Source organism: Rhea americana, unplaced genomic scaffold (genome assembly GCF_003343005.1).
Source record: "Rhea americana isolate MKP2758 unplaced genomic scaffold, rheAme1 scaffold_0, whole genome shotgun sequence".
NCBI lineage: Eukaryota > Metazoa > Chordata > Aves > Rheiformes > Rheidae > Rhea > Rhea americana.
In genome coordinates, this window is record NW_028185037.1 from 8,113,599 (window position 1) to 8,128,314 (window position 14,716).

Genomic DNA, 14,716 nt, shown 5'->3' on the forward strand with positions numbered 1-14,716 from the left:
CTTGTATTTGAGGGCTGTGGAATCTGAATTGTCCCTAATATGGATTGCCCCTAATAAAATCATGGCTTTTCTTTTTTTTTTTTTTTTTTTTTTTTTTTTTNTTTTTTTTTTTTTTTTTTTTTTTTTTTTTTTTTTTTTTTTAATAATTTTATTTTCATTGCACTGTGGTAATATATTTAATTTTAAACTATTAACTGTAAGGATTTGTCTCCATAAAATACAGAGCTAAAATAAACACGAAAACACAGTATTTCCAAATTATAATCACCTCTTGTCTTGTAGGCACTAACCAAAGTTCATTGAAGTCTGTTAGATTCTTTACATCAACTTCAATGGGATTTTGCCATGCTCTATGCATACATTTCAACAAAATGCTAAAGGAGCAAATTGACATGATACAGTCTAGATTTAACTAGAATGGATTGAAATACAGACCCTCATAGTTTTGATTGATTGATTTGATTCCTAATGTTTCTGTAAACTGCACCTTTTAATTGGGAATATCATTATGTTTTGACAACTGAAAAAAACTGCAAAATGGTCACTCTTCTAAATGATCTTCATCAGTAAGCCCCATGACAAAGCACAATTCATCCTTGTATCTTGATTGCAAAATTTGTCTAATTGTAAGGTTGACAAGAGGAACGTAGGAACTGATTTGTACCCATGCACCTCTGGGTGTTGTTGATGAATACAAAAAAGGAGTTTGACTTGGAATACAGAAAGGAAGCAAGATATGGAACAGGGAAATAAATTCATTAACCAAGCTCCAAAAACTTAACATTTTAATTTTTCTTTTTGTAATGTGAAAAGAGTAAGTTGTACTTGTTGATTTTTAAATATCACACTCTGGAGTTAAAAATTAACTGATTCAAGAAAAAATAAAGCTAAACGGGCTGAATAAATGAAAAAGTGGTACAAACTTATGAGAAAGATGTAGTATGTGACTGTTAAAGAGAACTCAGTGACCTATTGTCTCCTGTAAGTATAGCTCTTATTTTCTACCTATATATATTTTTTTTTAACCCAGACCCTCTATTATAGTTTTTATAAAGCACAGAAGTACTGATAGTGGATGCTCCTCCAATATATGCAAATACATTTTATGTTTTAGAATAATCTTCTTTTTTAAAAAAAGCAAATAAACTGTGAGTAAGCACTCATGGAGTGCAGCAGATTTTTTGTAAAACTCTCCATGGTAAACATGAAGACGATTCTGATCCAGTTTATGAAAACAAAAGAAAAAAGAACCCAACCCACTCTTGTCTATCATCCTCAGGAAAAGGTGACCCAGTATATCCTGAAAAGTGTGCTTTAATTTTTTTTTTTTTAATCAGTGAACTATACGTGCACTGTGTTGTGTTTCAATTTCCAGACTTTGAAGATATATCATTACCACATTATACCATTGTGCAAACAGTGTTCAAGTTGGGGTCAAATCGTACAGCTTTCCCTTCCACAGACTTTGCATTTGTATCATACATGGGGTTTTCAAAAGCAGCTTGTCCGTTATTATTTTCATGTACAGAGCATCCTGTATATTGTGTTTTAGGTGCAGTCCTATTAAAGAAAGACAGAGTAACATGTAAGGCATTTATGATTCATTTAAAAAGATGTTCATCTGAAAACTCAGTTAACCACCCCAGGAGAGAGAGGCATTTCTACTGCAATCATCGAATGATTAGTTAAAAATACAAGAATTTAAACTCATAAAGATGCAATAAGTCCACAGACAGATAACAGATTTTCTTTTTTCTCTGAAGATGCAACACATTTATCGAGAACTAATTTATAGTTGAAAAATATTCTTTTCTTTAATAAATAACTCAAAATGTCAGTTTAATCCCCTGACAACATTCCATCTATGTTGCAATGTAAAATGTATATTATATTGTAAATTATCTATATAAATTTATATCATACAATTTATAGAAAATGTATAACATAATACTGTTTGAGCATCTGCATTCTTTCACACTCTGAACCAGTTCAAAATCAAATAGTATGGTTAAAAAATTATGGCACATCTTTAAATTAATGTTACCCTGCAGAGTGTGTCACAAGTGTTACAGTTAGGCTACCAACATTAAATGACTACTTCGACTACTAGTAGGCAATGAATTGTCCTGTCTTTGCAGTGATTAAATTTTCTTCAGTCTCCTAATGCTTTGTAACTATAGAAAAAGATTACTTGAAAGTAAAGCCAAAGAATTAATATTGATCTCAATAACATGAACAAACTGTTGTTGAACTCAGAAACAGAAAGACACTGAGAAGACCATGATGGCTGTATGTAAGCATATACATGTGCATATAATTACATATGAACTAGTAACTTTAGATGGCGAAACAGTTCCATAATGAAACTCCTCACTGACATAATACTTGCATATACTTGCAAGTGAATAAACAGAGCGGCATTAAAATAAATTACTCAAGATATGACTGACAATTCTGTTGCATGTCAAAACAAAATACAATCTATCATAAGTAAACACAAGATCTACTGATTATATTATTCTCTGCATGCCAATAATTTTTCTTATCTATGTTGGTCTCAAAGAGAGAAATTTATAACATTTTAAATAGGTAGGATTAAGAGTACAGAATGGTACAATAATCTGATCTCTCAATCAGCCATACCTAAATGCAGATAGGAGGAAATGTTTATATAATCATTTTGTAAACATTTTGTGTTTTTTTAACAAATCTTATTTCACTCCGACAAAGTTTGAGGGCAATAAAAACACAAATTAATACAGAGATTCTATATAGGTAATTTATGCTTACCTTTGTTTATAAAGATAAAAGCCAAAACCTGCAAATATAAGGGCAAAGAAAGGCACAAGGATAGCAATGGCCACTGAACTACTATTTGTACCATGTGGTTGATTAGAAGAATTTGAACCCTCAGACATGTTAAGACCTAAAAAGAATAAGAAAAAATAAGCAATATAATACCTGGGTCTGTTACCTCTGACACATATTACTCCATGAACTTCAGAATTCAGTAGAAGTTAAAGAGCTTTCAGATCAAATAACACCTCATGATTAGATCATTAAAATGCATTCATACAGCTGTATGCTGAGTCCACCAGAAAACTAAACATATTTATCACAATATGGTATTCCAAAATAACGGGATGCTGAATGTCAGGAGAACAATACATGCACTCTGGGACGTAACTGTCTTCCTGTATGTTTCAAATTTTTGATGTTATGCTATGAAGCTTTAAATATCTTTTGAAGGACTTTTTCAGTATCTTAATTATGCAGATAAATAACATATTAATGTACTGAGTTACAAAAAGTCAAATTTAGAATAATTCTGTGTGTGTGTGTGTGTGTGTGTGTATTATATATACGTATATGTGTGTGTGTATGTATGTATGTGTATATACATATATAGGAAAGAAAAAAGAATACTCCATTCATTTAAAAAATGATTTAAAGGAAAGTGTAAATCACCTGAAAAGGCAAACTGAAAATTTATCACATTGATTTAATTAGGCACTGCTGTTGATACACGAAGCATAAGAGGTAGAAAAATATTAAAAGAAGGAAGACTAGATATTGACAGAAAAACAATCTCCTGCTATTACATTATCTACATCATCAAAATATACATCTTTTTATATGAAGAAGAGAATACCAATTCAACTTCACAGTTAATTTTTAAACCTTGAAATAGTCCTCATAAGAATTATGTAGGTGAGTTATTTTTCTGGCTTTCTCACTTGTATAAAGAAATATAAAGAAAATTATAAAAATAACCCAGATAACCAACATATTAAAATATGGGAATTTAATTAAAAGTTGGAAGGAAAATTGACTAGGAACATTAATCAAAATATATTGTTTCAGAAAACAATTTTCTTGTTTCTTCAGATGAAATAATAACGTGGTAAATATGTTAATCTGTTCAATGATTGACCTGTTAACTATATTACTGACTGCTTTAATTTATCTTGTACAGATGTTAAACCTATTCCTGTAGGACCAGAATGATTCACTCAGGATGTAACTCATTATAAAAAAGTTTTGAACATATTACAGAAAAGATTCTCCCTAGTGAATAAAGAAAAAAATCCCTCTGAAAACTGAATGAAGAAATAAAGTTTCCATAAGAATCTACCAAAACATTTTGCCAAGGCACTCTTGCATTTTATATTACATGACTTTAAAATATTTTAATTTTGAAATAAGTTCATATAGGGAAATTACTTTTTAAATATTAAAGGAAATGTTTTCTGATGAATATATTCCTAAAAACTGTTCTAAAAACACCTGCATATCAAATACCATGGAAACCAAGTTAAGAGCTCAAAGTATTATGATTGTAAAAAGGGAATAATTTGCTTTTACCTCATATATTCATTAATAAATACTTCCAGAATATCCAAGAATTAATAATATTAAAAGAATTTCTTGATTTTGTTCAAACAGTAAGACTGCTAAGAGTGAAACACTGTGGCTGGAAGAACCTACACTTGCTTCTAGATACAATAATTTTATCTGAAAATAAGTTTCCTATTTAAGGAGGAATAAGTAACAAAAAGTATTTCCTCTTCTAACACTTTCTCAATAGTATTTTAACATCTGAGAAATTTTCTTAACTAAATTCAAATTCTTTGTGAAGAAGAAATACCACATTCTCAAAGGACACAATAACTGCATGAAATTCTTTTCTCCTTAAATAAGCACAAAACAGAAACATCTCTGCTACCAATGCTATCTTCTCCAAAAAGATTAAATAATGAATTTAGAACTCCGACCTGAACTTATTGAATTGACTAGTTCTATAAGAACTGAATTTATAGATCCAAGTCCATTTTCAGAAAATAAATACTTATCAATTCAATAAATTTTGTTTGTTTTAGGATTATCATAAGGAATTGAAAATATTCAACAGTATTACTCTTCTATCAAGTAGGTTTAATGTTGTTTCACTACTAGAACTAAGGTCTATTTAGCACGGTACGTATTCTAAAACACATGCTTTTTAAATAATGATTAAGATGTAGAATTAAATGAATTACATACATTCTTATAAAAATATTGCTCAAGACACTGCAAATATATAGCTATAATAAGCAATATATCACAAGGCAATTGTGACTTCATATACGACAAACTATTTGTAAGCAGTACTTTAAATGTGATTTCAATATATATCAGTATTTGTAAAATGTCAGTACTGATAAAGCTCTTCAGAGGCTCTTATTCTGTATGATATAATGAAACAGAATATGGGACTGAATTGGAAAAATATTATAATTTGTTGAATACCTAATCTCTGAAGTCCAAATTGCCCGTAATCTTTACCCTGGATGAATCCTTGAAAAACGTATGTAGCTCCATCAGGTTCAGCAGAAACCTGTAAACAAAAAGCACTTAGAATTGAACAAGGAAAAGTTGGTTACTAGTATCTAGTTGCTTACAATTATTCCTCATTAAAAAAAAAAAAAAAATAGTACTCCTTCTGCTAGGAAATGTATAAAGTACAAAAGCAAAGACAGCTGCTAAAGGTAAAACTTAGAAATGCTACACTATGGCCAGACACAGTACCTTACACTACCTTGAAGCAAATTATTTTTTAAGCCAACAAAACTGAAACAGTCTAGCAATTCAAGAAGTCAGCATTGCTAAGGATCTTACATATTTGAGTTATTTAAGTTACGTGGAAGATAATCCTACAGAGGCAAGCACTGAGGTGTTAATAATCACTTTAAATAAGAAAGTCCCTCCATTCAACTGACAGGTAGTTACTTTGTTCATACTCAGTGCTCATTAGAGTAATTAATTATACAGCAGTAGACAAGAAAAACATTGAATGAGGCTTTGGTACAAGAATAAGATATGCTAGTATAAACCTAGAAGACCTGGGGGAATAGGAAACGGGTTGYGATTCTATGAGTATCTCCCTTACTAGATTAAGCATGTTCAGAACTAAGATGTTTTACTCAAATTTACTGGTGCTTTCCTTCTAGGATAGTCTTTTGGCAAAAATTTAGTGGTTCCAAGGCAGTTGCCTTCACTTCCCTTGAGGTTCCCTCTCTTACGGCACCAGCATGTTCTCAGTAGTCACCTGAGGCTGTTTTCACTGAAGAAAGCGCACATTTTTCAGGTGATATTTTCTACTTTGGGGTAAGTAGTAGTGCCAAAAGTTTTTTTAAAAAAATACAAAATAGAATTTATAAATACCCTTTAGATTTTAAGAAGCCTTCTTTCATGTACACCTCTATTGGTGGCATGGTATAGCTTTACCAGTACGTAAAGCATAAAGGAGACAGGTATGTGTACAGACAAATTTATGAACAGCTGATGAAAAACTGAGAGGCTTTAATGGATGGATGGATGGATGGATAAGTGTTCATCATCATCTTCACCCAAATTAATTTAGGCCCCTTCTTTTCTGATAAGTATACTTTCTTCTCTGGCAAATAAAGTGTCTCGGGTCCCCAACACACTCAGCTTCTTCTAGGCTTAGCTTTTTCTTGGCACTGCTGGTTTCTCCTCTGTTTGTTCTCTGAAGGGATTTCTTCATAATTTAAAAATATCCAAGCCCCTCCTTCAGCTCTCCTCCTACTCATGCACCCTCTTCATCTCTACAGAAAAATCTCATCCCAGGACCTCCAAGGGGCTTAACAGTAACTGGAGTGATATATTTAGGTTTCTCCGTCTATGTAACAGTTTAGCTTTTTCATAGTATTTTAAAGAATATCACCAAAACTTAAAACATGACTGTTAGGCTAATGACGAAAATTACTATGATATTATATGATAATGGTAAGAAAATGTCTCAGTATCTTCCAATGACGTTCAAAGAGAAGCAATAAATGCTTCTTTGCTGCCATGTGCTATAATAATGCCCACAAAGCATGGCAATTCCCATATTTTTCCTCAAACTGGTCCCCTACATCTTTCAGTAACATTTTCATTTCTTTTAACAGATCATCATTGTGAACAGCATTTCACTTGGTATGTCTCAACATTATGGATGCAGAACACCAGCATGATTTCAAATAATAATAAAAAAATCTCCTTTGCCTTCTCTCTCTTTTGTAGTAGGAATATACTCACAAAACCATCCATTGCCCATTTTTCCTCTTTCAACTTGCTTGCAGAAGTGTGAGAGGGTGCTTTAACGAGATAGATGTGGAGCATTAGCCGAGCTTCTTGGCTTTTATACACTCCTGTAGAAAATAGTTTTAAAGTTTATATTTGTGTTAGGTAGACAAGTCATTTCATTTTTGAGAATAAGCATTTAATTTCTTGCCTTAAATAGGGAAAAGAAGAGTAGGTAGTATTTTCAACAACATTTTATTTTAGTAAGATATATTCTTTTATTGAAGCTAAAATATTTTGTGGAATTATTTCTATTATCATAGAATTCCATTATCATAGAATTTCAATGTGAAATGAAACTGTTTAATTTAGCCCATAGAGTAGACAGAATGGAAACTATTCACACAACTGCCTACTCAATAGTCATGGTAGCAACTCTTGAGACAAATAAGAAACATTGACATGATCTGCTTTGAGATGAAAAATATGGATCTGGGATACAGTACAGTTTTCCAGCTAGAAGGTAGAGTTTTTTGTACACGTTCAGAAGAAAATGGTGAGTGACGTTATTGTGTTACACAGAATACCACAGAAGAAAAATTGGAATTAAAGAGTTGTCACCTCTGTCTTGCTGGTAGCTAATCTGAAAAAGATAACACYTTTAAAATGGAAACAGTTTGCAGTCCCAGATAAATTCCTCCTAAGAAAAGTCATTTAACTTTGACCTCTGTGTTAGGAGTTTAGTTACTCTAGGCTCTCATTACAGGCTATGAAAAGATATAAGCATCTCAAAAGTCCAGTTCAGACTTTGATGCAAACTGCCTTGCTCTTTTCAAAAGCTGTAGTAGGAGGTGGGACAGTGAGGTTCCTAGTTCAGGTTTCTCATTTATGTGCCTAAATTCAGAGAAGCCCTCTCTCCATACTCAAGATAGGCAATTATCCTATTCAGTATAAGGAGTATGGATATATATAACAATCTGTGGGCTAACAAGCAGCCTTACTTTTGTATTAACACTGCACTGAGTTCAAATTCATATGCCTTGATAAAGGTACAATTTAGTCTCTTGTTTTAAGGGCTGCATTAACTTTATCATATAGCTCTTTGTCACTTCAGAATTTGGACAGCGAGCCTCTGATTATCACTGGAACTTGGCAAAAAATCATTCACATCTGCCATGAATGTATTGTATAAACGTACACTAGGAAACATTACATGATGCTGCAGCTCTGGTGTGTATACTTGAGCATGAACATTATGTATGAATGCTCAAGAAAGAATATAGAGAAAAATTATCCCACAGAGCAAGACTCCACCGTTCTCTACTAATTTACAGCGATGGATTCACAAGTAATTCTCCATGAAAGGCTGATGTGCTTCTTCAGAGCTGGCCACTAGTTTCCCAATGGACAAGACAGTGTCTAGTCTGAGCCAAATCAATAAATAAATCCTCATAGGCATTTTCGTACAGCTGTACCTTCCTTTCCTCTTAACGCCTATAATTCCTATTTTCACTCAAGCTACCCCACTTCTAACCTGCATGACAGAGGTGTATACTACAATCACTCCAAGCAGAGGTGTCAAAGAAAACAGAAGTGGGGAAAAAAAAAGAAATTTGAATGATGCAAGTATCAACCAACAAGATGGAATGCAAAACAGTGAGTATTGCAAGGCGAAGAGAACTACTTTTCAACTCAGAAACATACAAGTCACATACAGGAAAATTCAACTTTGACATCAAAATGTCTTTTCAATCCATTCAGATCCTTGACCCTAAGATACTCTTTCAATATATAGGAACTAATTTCCTATCTATGAAACGGGCAAAGAAAATAGCATTAACTACATTAGAAGGAAGCTGAAGTATATGCAATGCCTGTATGTAGAGTACAAATGGGCATTTGCAGTAACCTCATTTGCATCCAGTTGGGGAACAATTTTATTTGCAGGAGGCGTGGGTGAAAAAGTACAGCTTTTACATTTGATCATCCTATTCTGTGAAATACTACATTTGCTGCACCTAACACCCTCATGGAAGCTACATGGCTCAAGCCAAACAGACAACACACAATAGAACAAATTGACAGAGACGTTCAAGAAAATACAGTTGCCAGTCAGAAAATATTTTTAGGAAACAGCCAGTCTGTATATGACCCCTCAAGTATGATTCCCACAGGAGACCTAAAAAATACCTTCAAAAACACAATCCTGATGAAAAAAAAAATCATTGCTTTACTAGATATTAAAAATTATAAACTCAGCAGAGACAATTACATGCTTCACAGTGACCAACCCCCTCAGAAATAAATGCACTCAACTTTCCCCATCTCTTTTACTAGTAGACTAATGGCCTGTCACTTATCTCCTTGCTAACACCTCCATAAAAAACAGTCGTGTTAAAGTACCTGAAAGAAAGGGGTCCTCATGTGATGAAGAAGCCTAAGAACAGCCGTGTCCAGCCTACACTTAACTTCAATTTTTAGGTTTCGTCAGCCCCTTGTGAAGGCTGTCATAGGCAGATGGTGAGGTTACATGAAAACAAGTCTTCAGTGACAATACAGATTTAAGGTGGTTCTTCCGTGCTGCTTATCCACGCCCCTGCACTACAGCCTGCCACTCCTGTGGTGTGGCAGGTCCACTGCTTGCGTGGCTGTGCTGTGAATTCAGTCAAGAAACTGATGGCGTTTGAAAAACAAACCAAAATTACAAACTCAAACAATTTTATAGTATTTTTGTTTGCTTGCCTGTCGAGCCAGATCTGCAGTTCCCACAGCATAAAGAGCTGTGAACGTTGCTGTTCCAGCATAACCATGGTGACAGTGCTCTGTGGTGCAGGGACAGTGGGAATAACATAAACCAATATCACAATCAAGGACTTCTTCTGAAGCCATGAAAGCTTGCTGATTTTTTCAATTATATCAGCTAGTCTGACAAAAGCTTTTCTCTCTCCTTATTCTCCATGTTCTTTACTTATCTCCACTTTGCTAGGTCAACACGTATCAATATCATCATACTGTTTTTTAGCCATTAATATGCTGCTGTAGGGAAATTTTAKCACTTAAGAATTAAGAAAAAAGAATAGTAATTTAAGCTTATTTATAAGCTTAAGCTTTAAGAAAGAAGAATGAGAATTAGGATGATTTTCTCTCTCCTTATTCCCTATTAACTCTAATAAAAATCTGGAAAACTAGAAAAAGTGGAGGAAAAAGTGCAAAATTCCCTTAAAAAAGGAACTGAATTAGAATCAACATTTTTTGATAAATAAAAAGTTTCTCAGTTGTTGCAGTTGTTGAAATTTTAAGTGTGAAGTATAAAATTACAGGCAATAAATGTATATAAAGCAGCAAAATTAAATTCAAATAAGTTTTTCTTCTCCCCTACCTGAAAGCAGCAATTCCATATTGCTGTTAGTAAGTGTTGCATTTACTCTTCCTGAAGTTGCATTGAAACTGGTGACTGTCAAAGTCATAGGCTGTTTCTTGCTTTTGTAGTTGTAAGATCCTTTCCATATATAATTTTGGGCAAATACGTCATCAGGAACTATGCAGACATCAAACACATTTCAATATATACAATATTTAGTAGTTATGAAGTCAAACATCCAGCAAACTGTATGATAAATAGGAGCAGTTCCTCTATTCTCCTCTCTCTACTTGTTAGCTTTATTGGGCATTATCTTCACGTATAAAGCACAAAAAGCTTACATGAACATTTATGAAAGAAATACATTAGTACTGAAGATCTCAGTCACTGCTATGCCTTCACGTGTTTCTTTCTTCAAATATGGACACGTGCTAAAATAAAACTAACTTTGTAAGGTCTAATTTAATGGCTGTAACCAAAAGATCAGATTCTTCTCCTTGTGAAATCTATTCTGGGCCAGTACAGGCAGAGATGTACAGCTAGGATTAGGTTTAGCAGAAAATTATTTAGATATCAAAATCTTTGTAAATATACCTAAATGATACTACTGGCTTATATGTATCTACTTTAACATCTGCCCACACTATCTTTAATGTAAACGTTATTTAAGAACTTTCCCTCTCAGGACATCTAAAATTCAAGATTTGGACACACTGGAACACCTGATAGTCATCTTTTACTGTTTATTCTATGGGCCACAGAGACAAGGTGTCTTCCCTAAAGAGGGAAAAATATCCCTCATACATTTTATTTGTGCATGCATACAAGAATTTTTTGACAAATAAATGTATAAGAGCAAAGCACCAAGTTTGAGCCTGCAAACTGTAAGCAAGGGAACAGCCTGGTAGAAACAGTTTTATGCTGTTTATTTGTGCTCTTCTGCTTTTCCTTCACTAAGTTTCAGAAAAGCTGAATCTTTACGTACTTTATGTGAGCTTTATGTACTTTATTTGCAATCAACTGGGATTTTGCAAAAAGTTTCTGAATGGAAAAATTGATAATATTACTCCCATATATTTCCCCCAAACACAAAAACTTTGAGATCAATGTCCAATATATTATTAACAAGCTATTTTGAAGGAGAAAACAACATGTTAAAAAAAGTACACAAAAGGTATTACTCTTGAAATCTTTTTTTCATATTAGTAAGCATTTAATAGGGTTATAGTCAAAGGCTATTTTAGTTAAGGAGACTTGTCTCTTCAGAAAGTATCTTCAGAGAACAGAGAAAGGCTTCTCCAAGATCTATTCAGGACAATAACAATGTTTTTTTCTGGTACAATGTTTGGTAATGCAGAGTGTTCAGTATTATAAGGGTTAACTTTCACGGATTATTTTTCACTCCAGCTAACATAGCTAAACATATCCAGCCATCAACTGAGCAAAAACTTAAGTTCTTGGACTCCACAGTATAATCACTGTTAGTAAGTGCTATCTATGCTCTAAAAGTGGTCAYACAAAAGATTCACTTTTTCAGACAGCTTCTATTTCTGACAGACTAATATAGTTTCTGCATGAGTACACTGCGTAAGGTCTTACCGAAAACAAAGTGACTTCAGTGAAATCAATAAAACTATTCACAGAGTAATAGTTGGAAAATGTACACAGATACAAATTATATATAGTCTGGAAGGGCTTAAATATTGGGGAATAACTAATGCTTTCCTTGTGCTGTTAATACAATTGCTAATTTGATACCCTTATTCATTCTGAGCCATTCTGTGTAGTTGAACTAAACAGACTCTGTTTGTCTTTTCTACAGAAATAACATTTAAAACTATATATTTATCAAAGTACTTACCACTTAGTTTGGGACTTGGTGTTCCCAAAGCTGGTCTGGGATCCTTCACCAGTATTTTGGAACCAGCTGATGGAAAGAATGAACGACCAAATGACAAATCATGAGCAAATTACCACCTAAAACCAAGTAAAAATCACTTCCATAATGGAATTCATTCATTACATAGGTTATAAGATGCTGCTTCAAATTGCAAAATTTGACGAAAATTTGAATGGAGGAGGAAGAGCCTTGGTATTGCAGGAGCACATGCCCACTGATTTCTTCCACGACACATTTGCTTTCAAGTCACCTGGATGCTACTAAGTTGTTTGCAATAACCAAACAGTGTAGCTCTCGCTTCAGAATCTACAGTTTTGGACCAGGCATCTAGTACGTTAGATGTCTTCTAATGTGCTACATGACCTAAACTGAGATTCACATAAAAAAGCAACATGGGCAGTGTTTTGACTGGATAGCAATGTAGCACCAAACAGTGAGAAGATACATAATAAGGGTGTCTTAAATCATGTTCCTTCTAGGACAGGATTATCTTCAACAGTACTAAATGAAGTATTTCCTTGTTTCAGGACTGAAAACCCAAAGATGCATTAACAATAGAGAAGGTCGCTATTTCTTTTAAAGTATGACAGCAGCGGAAGAAATAAATGAGGTTCTCCAAAGCATCTCCAATTGCTCAGCTAATTTGATCAGTAGAAGTAGGAGATCTTTTGTTCTGGAGTTTTGATGAACTTCATTTGCAGTTCTTCCGTGCCTAGTGCAAGAACTTTCCCCCTCTGAAGATGATGCATTAAATGCAATGGGGCACTACCACTTCCTCCGGCTGAATCTATTTTATGTTGCAGAAACTAATTCGGATTCACGGGGTTATAAAGAAGACAAATAATCTCCTAATGTAGGACACTCATGTGATACTAGTCTACATTCCTTGCTCTAATGGTTATTTCAATATTTTGTATTTTGGATCTTGGTTTGGAACCCAGACCTTCCCTCTCCCTGGTTGGTACTCTAAAAAAATAAATAGACAATAAAAGCAACTACCTTCTCCCTGAGTGGATTATTTGTCTGTATAATAGGAAACTTCAGCARGAAGCACTGGAAATGCTTTTTTGAGAATACTGAGAATAACCTTTTACAGAATGCATGCTCTTGGTATATATGTTAAAACTGGCAAGGAGGGAATTTAACATAAGGGCCTCATGGCCTCCCCATTGCTCTTACTATTAATTGATCAGATAAAATGGGCACAGCAACATCTCTATTTCCCCTGCATTTTGCAAAAAACTATTGAACTTCACTGAACACAGCWGATCTGCAGGGCATTCTTTAACAACGTATGCTTTTTGACTATATCAAGCTCAAGTTAGAAACAACTGGATCACAGTTCCCAAAGGGCATTAGTATAAACAATTGCCGGGTACATCAGCCTTGTCAAGGCGGATACATCTCTTGTCATGCTCAAAAGTGAAATTTTAAATTCAAAATACAATTGAAATATGATTTAAATTTTAAATACAGAATTTAAATACAAAAATCAAACTAAAACAAGGTAGCTACAGARTTCACATTTTTAGGCCCAAACACTTGTTCCATAGGACTTTCAAGATTGCTGTTTTGTATTTAAAAGACAAAATTCCGCCTTAATCCCTCTACAGATCCTTTTATAGGATCTGTATACAATCCACTCCAAGTTTTTTATTCCTCTTCATCTCTTCGTATTTTTGTAAAGTTCATCATCACAAGTGAACAATCTGACCAAGTGCTTTTCTCCCGTCTGCAGGAGAGACATGTTTCACCTACCACCTCTCTGTGTACTTAAATATTTTCAATATCACCTAGAGATGCTTTACTTTACCCAATTAGAATTAATACTTCACCATATGCTGTTTATTCTTATCTTTCTCCACTATTGAACAGCAAAAAGCAAGACTCTGATCCTAAACACCTCCCTTTCTATTAATCTAGTTTATAAGTGCCACCATTTGTAAAAGTAGTAAATCRAACACTTCTCAATAAAAAAGAAAGAAGTCAGTGCTTTCTACTTGCTTTTTAAAAGTTGGAACAGCTGTTAAATTCAATATCTTGCAGCAATAGAGAAGAAGTAGTTTTACTGCTAAGGGGCATACCTTTGGGTTTGCTGCTTTCACACACATCTTCTAAACTGAAAACAGGCACCTTTCACTATAAAGCTTTCTATATCACTTAATACCTTCCCTGAAATGTTTTGGGTTAACGAATCATGGCATTTATAGCTCTAGTAGCCACTTGGCAGTAAATACCAGAGACAAAAAGAATTTTCATGCAAAAGTGACGAAATACCTTCTTAAGCCACCTCTATACTGCTACATCCCTTCTCTTCAGGAAGYAGCCATACCTAAACTGATGAGAGTTGAATTTATTTTTAGAGGAGATTGTACAGATGGTATATT

At 33.8% G+C, this 14,716-nt stretch overlaps 1 protein-coding gene across 4 annotated transcripts in view; it reads right to left on the reverse strand.

Annotated features, from left to right (window-relative positions):
• Positions 1–1,400: 1,400 nt before the first annotated feature.
• Positions 1,401–14,716, reverse strand: part of CSMD3 (CUB and Sushi multiple domains 3) — a 678,537-nt gene continuing 665,221 nt past the window's right edge. For all 4 annotated transcript variants that reach the window (XM_085321107.1, XM_085320309.1, XM_085319522.1 and 1 more), the window contains 6 exons: positions 12,291–12,356; positions 10,448–10,606; positions 7,084–7,196; positions 5,290–5,377; positions 2,791–2,926; positions 1,401–1,560 (listed from right to left, as the gene is read on the reverse strand). In XM_085321107.1, coding sequence (XP_085177233.1) covers positions 1,401–1,560; positions 2,791–2,926; positions 5,290–5,377; positions 7,084–7,196; positions 10,448–10,606; positions 12,291–12,356 — 722 coding nt within the window. The remainder of the gene's footprint in view (positions 1,561–2,790; positions 2,927–5,289; positions 5,378–7,083; positions 7,197–10,447; positions 10,607–12,290; positions 12,357–14,716) is intronic.